The sequence below is a fragment of the Sinohyriopsis cumingii genome, chromosome 12 (genome assembly GCF_028554795.1).
Source record: "Sinohyriopsis cumingii isolate HCF-2022 chromosome 12, ASM2855479v2, whole genome shotgun sequence".
Classification (NCBI taxonomy): domain Eukaryota; kingdom Metazoa; phylum Mollusca; class Bivalvia; order Unionida; family Unionidae; genus Sinohyriopsis; species Sinohyriopsis cumingii.
Window position 1 is genome coordinate 5586286 of NC_142972.1, and position 9282 is coordinate 5595567.

The following is a 9282-nucleotide window of genomic DNA, read 5'->3' on the forward strand; positions in this document are numbered from 1 at the left end:
TGGTATGTTATACACCAACCCAATGTTTGATAGTCCTCCATGTAGACACTAGTAGTGCATGGTATGTTATTCACCAACATTTAATAGTCCTCCATGTAGACACTAGTAGTGCATGGTATGTTATTCACCAACATTTAATAGTCCTCCATGCAGATACTAGTAGTGCATGGTATGTTATACACCAACCCAATGTTTAATAGTCCTCCATGTAGACACTAGTAGTGCATGGTATGTTATACACCAACCCAATGTTTAATAGTCCTCCATGTAGACACTAGTAGTGCATGGTATGTTATACACCAACCCAATGTTTAATAGTCCTCCATGTAGACACTAGCAGTGCATGGTATGTTATACACCAACCCAATGTTTAATAGTCCTCCATGTAGACACTAGTAGTGCATGGTATGTTATACACCAACCCAATGTTTAATAGTCCTCCATGTAGACACTAGTAGTGCATGGTATGTTATACACCAACCCAATGTTTGATAGTCCTCCATGTAGACACTAGTAGTGCATGGTAGGCTCTGGAAATGACTGACCAGCAGGTCTCAATTACCTTTACAATGAAGCAAAACTTACTCTGCAGAAACCATTGTTTCTTATTAGACTTGCATGTACCATAACTTTGACCTTTGACCCCAAATAATCTATAAGTTTCTTTTGTATCCAACATGCAAGCCATCCACAAAGCATGGTCGAGGAACTTTCATATAAAAATTATTGTGCAAAAGCAATTGTTCTTTGAATCAGAATGACCTTGACCCCAAACAAACAGTTCTCTTCTTTACACAATCAGGTCTTCACTCTCAGATCTCCACTGTCCTACATGAAGATCTGACAGTGATTGCATAGGGGTCATGTTCTGGTGACCTTTGAATTAGCTAATTGAAATTCAGCTTTCAGAAATTTGAAAGTGAATTGAACTAATTAGCACACATTGATGCTCTTCAGACTGCTCAGTCTCCCAAGTGCAAAGATTAGGACTTCATCTGATTGGCTGATAAAATTAGTGCTTATGGTAATAACATAGGTCACCATAAGATGACATATGACAGTGAATATCTGACTTCAATCAGATTTCTACATTAAGTACAATCTCTACACAAACTTTAGTTATGCAAAATCCATACCTCTTCTTTCGGCCGCAGTAATCTTGGCCCTTGATCTTTTCACCCAAAATAGGCCTCTTCCTTACTCTGTGCAAGCCATCCAAAAGATTTGGTCAAGTCGGATTATGTAAATGTTAAGTTAGTGTGCAAAAACCAAAACAGGTAACACAGATGGACACATATACAGATGTTGTAAACAATATACTGTATGCTTCAAGACCAGAGAAACTCTGCCTTTCTTTGGGTGGTATACTGGCCAAAAGTAGAAAAGTAAAAGTATGGGTCACATTGACCTTTTCTTGGTGGAAGAGTGTTGTACTAACCAAAAGGAATCCATGCATAAAGATATGAGAGCCAGCAGCCAGACCTGAATGAGAAAGTAACACACAGAACTTCACCATAGACACATACATATTAGTACAATTTAGCCTGCAGCCAGACCTGAATGAGAAAGTGACACAAAGAACTTCACCATTGACACATACATATTAGTACAATTTAGCCAGCAGCCAGACCTGAATGAGAAAGTAACACACAGAACTTCACCATAGACATGTACATATTAGTACAATTTAGCCTGCAGCCAGACCTGAATGAGAAAGTGACACACAGAATTTCACCATAGACACATACATATTAGTACAATTTAGCCAGCAGCCAGACCTGAATAAGAAAGTAACACACAGAACTTCACCATAGGCTGAAACACATATATATTAGTAAAATTAAGTACAGAAAGCAAATTTGCAAAATAAGATTGCATTTTTTTCTCCACAAGAGCCAAATAAAAATGCAAGACTGTTATAAATGGAGCACTTTATTTTGATATAATATGTACAATTTTTACATCAAGCATTTTCCATATTAAACAAGACAGATTAAGACTGTACAGTTATCAAACACAACCACCTGTATTTCCTCAAAATATCTGCACACCCAGAATAATAATAATTTTATTGAAAAATAACATCCTCGGGCATCAAGATAGACGATTTTAACACCTGTTTAACATGCACCAACCTGACACTGCTTTGTAGTTTAATGCAGCAGCACCTGATTTGGGTAAACACTGTTCACATGAAAATATAGGTATACAGAACAGAGTACTGTTTCATCTGCCAGACTCTTTAGTGACAGCAGTCACATGCATTATACACAAGCAAATATACCAAGATACATTATCAGAATTGCACACTGTGACTGGGTACTTAAGCATGGTCTGCATAATATTTTAAAAACACGAACAGGCATAACAAATTGGAAACCAGTAATTAACCACACAAGACGATTCAAATATCTATGCAGTCCAATTTTTAGCTTTCTTCTGGATTCGCTTTATATTTCCTATTCCATTTTCAAAAAGAAAGTAAAACACAAAACATTTATCATAGATAGTGAGATGACAAAATTTAGAATAAACTGCTTTGTCAGGACCAAGCTGTCAAAAACAGTATACAAGAAAGTTCTGAATACTTACATTCAGCGTATGCATTTAAGAAAGCCAGTCAAATAATGGGCCTAACCTTTAACAAAGACTAAACAACTACACAAGCCAGTGAAAAAGCTTAGTTTGAAGTGATGACACAAATGCATTTATTACACAGTTATACAATATCATGCCATTAACAAAGATAATGTAATGCATTTATTACAGTTGTACAATGTCATACCATTAACACAGATATTGTAATGCATTTATTACACAGTTGTACAATATCATGCCATTAACACAGCTATTGTAATGTATTTATTACAGTTGTACAATATCATGCCATTAACACAGATATTGTAATGTATTTATTGCACAGTTGTAGAATATCATGCCATTAACAGATATTGTAATGCATTTATTACACAGTTGTACAATATCATGCCATTAACACAGATATTGTAATGCATTTATTACACAGTTGTACAATATCATGCCATTAACAGATATTGTAATGCATTTATTACACATTTGTACAATATCATGCCATTAACACAGATATTGTAATGTATTTATTACAGTTGTACAATATCATTCCATTAACACTGATACTGTAATGCATTTATTACAGTTGTACAATGTCATGCCATTAACACAGTTACTGTAATGCATTTTTTACAGTCGTACAATGTCATGCCATTAACACAGTTATTGTAATGCATTTATTACAGTTGTACAATGTCATGCCATTAACACAGTTATTGTAATGCATTTATTACAGTTGTACAATGTCATGCCATTAACACAGATATTGTAATGCTCTCTGTTCTTGCTCACCTATTATTGCAAGCTACTAGCTAGCACCACACAAACCTTGCAAATATGTTAGACAAGGGCATAGGTTAGCACCACACAAACCTTGCAAATATCTGTTAGACAAGGGCATAGGTTAGCACCACACAAACCTTGCAAATATCTGTTAGACAAGGGCATAGGTTAGCACCACACAAACCTTGCAAATATCTGTTAGACAAGGGCATAGGTTAGCACTACTCAAACCTTGCAATATCTGTTAGAAAAGGGCATAGGCTAGCACCACACAACCTTGTACAAATGTTAGAGAGGAGTATAATCTGGCACCACACACATCTTGTACAAATTTGTCAGACATGGCTATAAGCTGGCACCACACATACCTGTACAAATTTGTCAGACATGGGTATAAGCTGGCACCACACATACCTATACAAATTTGTCAGACATACTTATAAGCTGACACCACACACATCTTGTACAAATTTGTCAGACATGGCTATAAGCTGGCACCACACATACCTGTACAAATTTGTCAGACATGAGTATAAGCTGGCACCACACATAACTGTACAAATTTGTCAGACATGGGTATAAGCTGGCACCACACATACCTGTACAAATATGTCAGACAAGGGTATAAGCTAGCACCACACATACCTGTACAAATTTGTCAGACATGAGTATAAGCTGGCACCACACATAACTGTACAAATTTGTCAGACATGGGTATAAGCTGGCGCCACACATACCTGTACAAATATGTCAGACAAGGGTATAAGCTAGCACCACACAAACCTTGCATAAATCTGTTAGATAAGGGCAAAGTGCCATCAAAACTTTGTTTAAAGTTATGTTAGACAAGGGCGTAGCTAGAACCATACAAACCCTGTATAAATATATGTTAGACAAGAAACACAAGTGCCCTCTTGAACATTCTGCAACAGACACAATAAATCTATCAGCATTGTGCTTTTTTCAGTCATTTCAATAATGCTTCGACCTTGACTGTTATTCTTGAGATATGAACATAAACTTTTCTAAAAAGAGACAGGACAAGACATGACTAATTTAACTGTTCAGTGATATATTCATTACAACATAGATCCATCAAGGTTACTTACTACAAGTAAGTCTGACAATTTATAGTAGTTCAAATTAAACAAAGAGACAATCAGGGTTCCAATGACCAAGATTGTATGTGTGTGTATTATATCTGTGTAGATATGGTACACACATTCAAATTAAACCTGAATGCTAACATGTAAAATCTTGTGCACGACACTCCATGAACAGTAACAATGAGTCACTTCAGAGAATGTCTGCATGTTCTCATCATCTGTGTTCAAGATTTTCCTGAGCACTCTGGACTCGAGAATAGCACAAACAAATAGCACAAACACAAATTTGTGTCTCATAAAAAGATTAAGGTGCAATAATGATGCAGCATTTTAAATAGGATAATCCCATATGGCTTACCTAAATATTTCTGTGAAAATAAGAATCTATTTATACAACTTTTTAAAATAACAAAAAATTTGACATTTTTAAAATGTGGGCATTTTGCTTTTGGCCAAAAAATGGGTCTCTTGCTGACAGTTTACAAGATGGCAATTTGTAAATTTTTCAACTGCGGTTTTGTAAATGGAACAAATGTACAACAATGACATAACAGTATATAGTCTGATGTGGAACTGTATCTTAAAAATTATTTAGACTTCAGGGCTGCATTCATTAAGAATTATAGCATGCAGTAAGGATAACACCATTCAAAAAGGATAACACCATTCATTAAGGACAACACCATTCAGTAAGGATAACACCATTCAGTAAGGATAACACCATGCAGTTAAGGATAACACCATTCAGTAAGGATAACACCATTGAGAAAGGATAGCACCATTCAGTAAGGACAAAACCATGCATGCAAGCACATTAGATAATTTGCTCCCTCTGAATCAAAAACCTGTCCACTCGTATGACTTTTCAACATCATGGACAAATGCTTGCATCAAGTTGGCACTGCAGTGAACGTTTCTAACATTTAAACCATTTTCTTCTTGGATAAAAAAATTAACATGCCTTTAGAAAATATATTAGTCTAGGTCATGGATTAATCAGATCTGAATACACACCAATGTGAATTAACCACATATCTAGGTGTGAAAGACAGTGAATGTGAGATAACCACAGATCTAAGTGTGAATGTAAGTCAGTGCGAGTTAACCACATATCTAGGTGTGAAAGACAGTGAATGTGAATTGACCACAAATCTAAGTGTGAATGACAGTGAATGTGTATTAACCACATATCTAGGTGTGAATGACTGTCAGTGTGTATTAACCACACATCAAGGTGTGAATAACAGTCAACATGAATTAACCACACATCTAGGTGTGAATGACAGTCAGTGTGAATTGACCATGTATCTTGGTGTGAATGACAGTCAACATGAATTAACCACATATTTAGGTGTGAATGAAAGTCAACATGAATTAACAACCACACATCTAGGTGTGAATGACAGTCAGTGTGAATTGACCATGTATCTTGGTGTGAATGACAGTCAATGTGAATTGACCATGTATCTTGGTGTGAATGACAGTCAACATGAATTAACCACATATCTAGGTGTGAATGACAGTCAATGTAAATTAATCTCTTAGTTGCTCATTACAATTCTCAGTGGCAAGCTTTTCTATGAGTGAAACAAAATTTGCATGCACCATCTCTATTAACTGCTGATTTTCATCACCTAATGCTGCCTATCAACAGCCTGTAAAGTACAAATGTTAGCCTAGTGCTAGACTAGCCACCTAATGCTAGGCTTACTGAACATCTGACACTAGGCTTACTGAACACTGAACACTAGACTTACTGAAATTCAACACTAGGCATACAGAACATCTAATGCCTGGCTTACTGAACACCCAATGCCTGGCTTACTTAATATCTAATGCCTGGCTTACTGAACACTTAATGCCAGGCTTACTAAACACCTAATGCCAGGCTTACTAAACACCTAATGCCAGGCTTACTAAACACCTAATGCTAGGCTTACTGAACATCAATGTTAGGCTTACTGAAGACCTAATGCTAGGCTTACTGAAGACCTAATGCCAGGCTTACTGAAGACCTAATGCCAGGCTTACTGAAGACCTAATGCCAGGCTTACTGAACATCTAATGGTTGGCTCACTGAAGGCATCCCAGATTCACTGTAAGGGTTAATGATAGTAGAGTCAAGATGATTTTTATAAAGTTGAAAATGCAAGTGCAGCATATGAAGATCAACTAGCAGCCAAGATATCTGATAGTTAAATACTGAAATACAACATTTATTTACAACAAAACCTTGACACATTTTTGAATACTGATAGCATGACATGAATAGCTTTCAACAGAATTAATAAATTAAGGCAGAAGCAAGCAACGAAATTAAAATTTGCTACAGTATAAGTAATATTGATTTAAACATGTCCAGAATGTCTTTCACATGGTGCAAAAATACAACTTTAATAGAAGGAAAAATACCTAAGATATTTCATAGATGAGTTTAGGCGCAATATGACAAAAATAAAAACACAAGCACCAGTAATGTTGCAAATCTAATCATGCATACAATGAGGTCAACTTTAATATATTACATTTACAACAAATCAGAATATTTTTGTATATCTGACCCATTTTGGTTGCTCATGAACCAAGAAATTTGCTAATCTCTGCACTATGGGATCTTAATGAAAGTTTATGGAATAAATGTCTGTTTGAACATGCAACAAAATGCTGAGGCTGGATGGTGAAATACACTTGATACCTAAACACAATGGCTGAATGGTGAAATACACTTGATACCTAAACACAATGGCTGGATGGTGAAATACACTTGATACCTACACACAGTGATTGGATGTTGAAATACACTTGATACCTAAACACAATGACTGGATGGTGAAATACACTTGATACCTACACACAATGACTGCATGTTGAAATACACTTGATACCTACACACAATGACTGGATGATGAAATACACTTGATACCTACACACAATGACTGGATGTTGAAATGCACTTGATACCTACACACAGTGACTGGATGTTGAAATACACTTGATACCTACACACAGTGACTGGATGTTGAAATACACTTGATACCTACACTCAGTGACTGGATGTTGAAATACACTTGATACCTACACACAATGACTGCATGTTGAAATACACTTGATACCTACACACAATGACTGCATGTTGAAATACACTTGATACCTACAAACAATGACTGCATGTTGAAATACACTTGATAACTACACACAATGACTGGATGTTGAAATACACTTGATAACTACACACAATGACTGCATGTTGAAATACACTTGATACCTACACACAATGACTGGATGTTGAAATACACTTGATACCTACACACAATGACTGCATGTTGAAATACACTTGATACCTACACACAATGACTGCATGTTGAAATACACTTGATACCTACACACAATGACTGCATGTTGAAATACACTTGATACCTACACACAGTGACTGGATGTTGAAATACACTTGATACCTACACACAGTGACTGGATGTTGAAATACACTTGATACCTACACTCAGTGACTGGATGTTGAAATACACTTGATACCTACACACAATGACTGCATGTTGAAATACACTTGATACCTACACACAATGACTGCATGTTGAAATACACTTGATACCTACACACAATGACTGCATGTTGAAATACACTTGATACCTACACTCAGTGGCTGGATGTTGAAATACACTTGATACGTACACACAATGACTGCATGTTGAAATACACTTGATAACTACACACAATGACTGGATGTTGAAATACACTTGATACCTACACTCAGTGACTGCATGCAGAAATGCTTTATATCTAAATACAATGACTGTATAATATAGAAAATTCAATGACTGTTACTGAACAAGTACATGATCTGCTAGCAACAAGAGTAAAATATTGTTTTTGAAGTAGTGCATATAAATGGGAGATGTCATACTTGCTTTCTCTATGGCATTCTAAATGTACACCATTTTGCAATTTAAACCCTCATGCCTAACTACAGCCAACTTTGCTTAGCTGTCCTAATACTTAAGGACCTTAGAATCATTGACATTTAGCTGTTCTATTTAAGTGCCTCACTATGACTTCAGCTGTCCTCCTCAGTACCTCACTGTGGCATTCAGCTGTCCTATTACTTAAGTACCTTAGAATCAATATGATTCAGGTGTCTTATTAAGTACCTCACTATGACATTCAGCTGTCCTCTTAAGTATTACAATATGATATTCAGCTGTCCTCTTAAGTATCCCACTATGACATTCAGCTGTCCTCTTAGGTACCTCACTACAACATTCAGCTATCATCTTAAGTACCTCACTAAGACATTTAGCTGTCCTCTTAAGTACCTCACAATAATATTTAGCTGTCCTTTTACTTAAGTACTGCACTATGACATTCAGCTGTCCTCTTAAACATCCCACTATGACATTCAGCTGTCCTCTTAGGTACCTACTATGACATTTAGCTATCATCTTAAGTACCTCACTATGATATTCAGCTGTCCTGTTACTTAAATACCTCACTATGACATTCAGCTCTCCTATTAAGTACCTCACAATTATATTTAGCTGTCCATCCTATTACTTAAGTACCTCACTATGACATTCAGCTGTCCTCTTAGGTACCTCACTATGACGTTTAGCTATCATCTTAAGTACCTCACTATGATATTCAGCTGTCCTGTTACTTAAATACCTCACTATGACATTCAGCTGTCCTCTTAAGTACCTCACAATTATATTTAGCTGTCCTATTACATAAGTACCGCACTATGACATTCAGCTGTCCTATTAATTAAATAACTATGACGTTTAGCTCTCCT

The 9282-nt window shown here is 36.2% G+C and overlaps 1 protein-coding gene and 1 long non-coding RNA gene across 2 annotated transcripts; one reads left to right on the top strand and one right to left on the bottom strand.

The window, feature by feature from the left end:
- Positions 1 to 1916: 1916 nt before the first annotated feature.
- On the bottom strand, positions 1917 to 3516 carry LOC149785945 (uncharacterized). The gene is made up of 2 exons (XR_016424845.1): positions 3463 to 3516; positions 1917 to 3417 (listed from the first exon to the last, which is right to left on the bottom strand). It is a non-coding gene; the product is annotated as an uncharacterized LOC149785945 (long non-coding RNA).
- Positions 3517 to 4937: 1421 nt separating this feature from the next.
- LOC149785946 (uncharacterized) lies at positions 4938 to 6061 on the top strand. The gene is made up of 3 exons (XM_089978089.1): positions 4938 to 4974; positions 5479 to 5790; positions 5872 to 6061. Exons 1-3 carry the CDS (start codon positions 4938 to 4940, stop codon positions 6021 to 6023), a joined length of 501 nt encoding a protein of 166 aa, XP_089834215.1. The 3' UTR covers positions 6024 to 6061.
- Positions 6062 to 9282: the final 3221 nt, after the last annotated feature.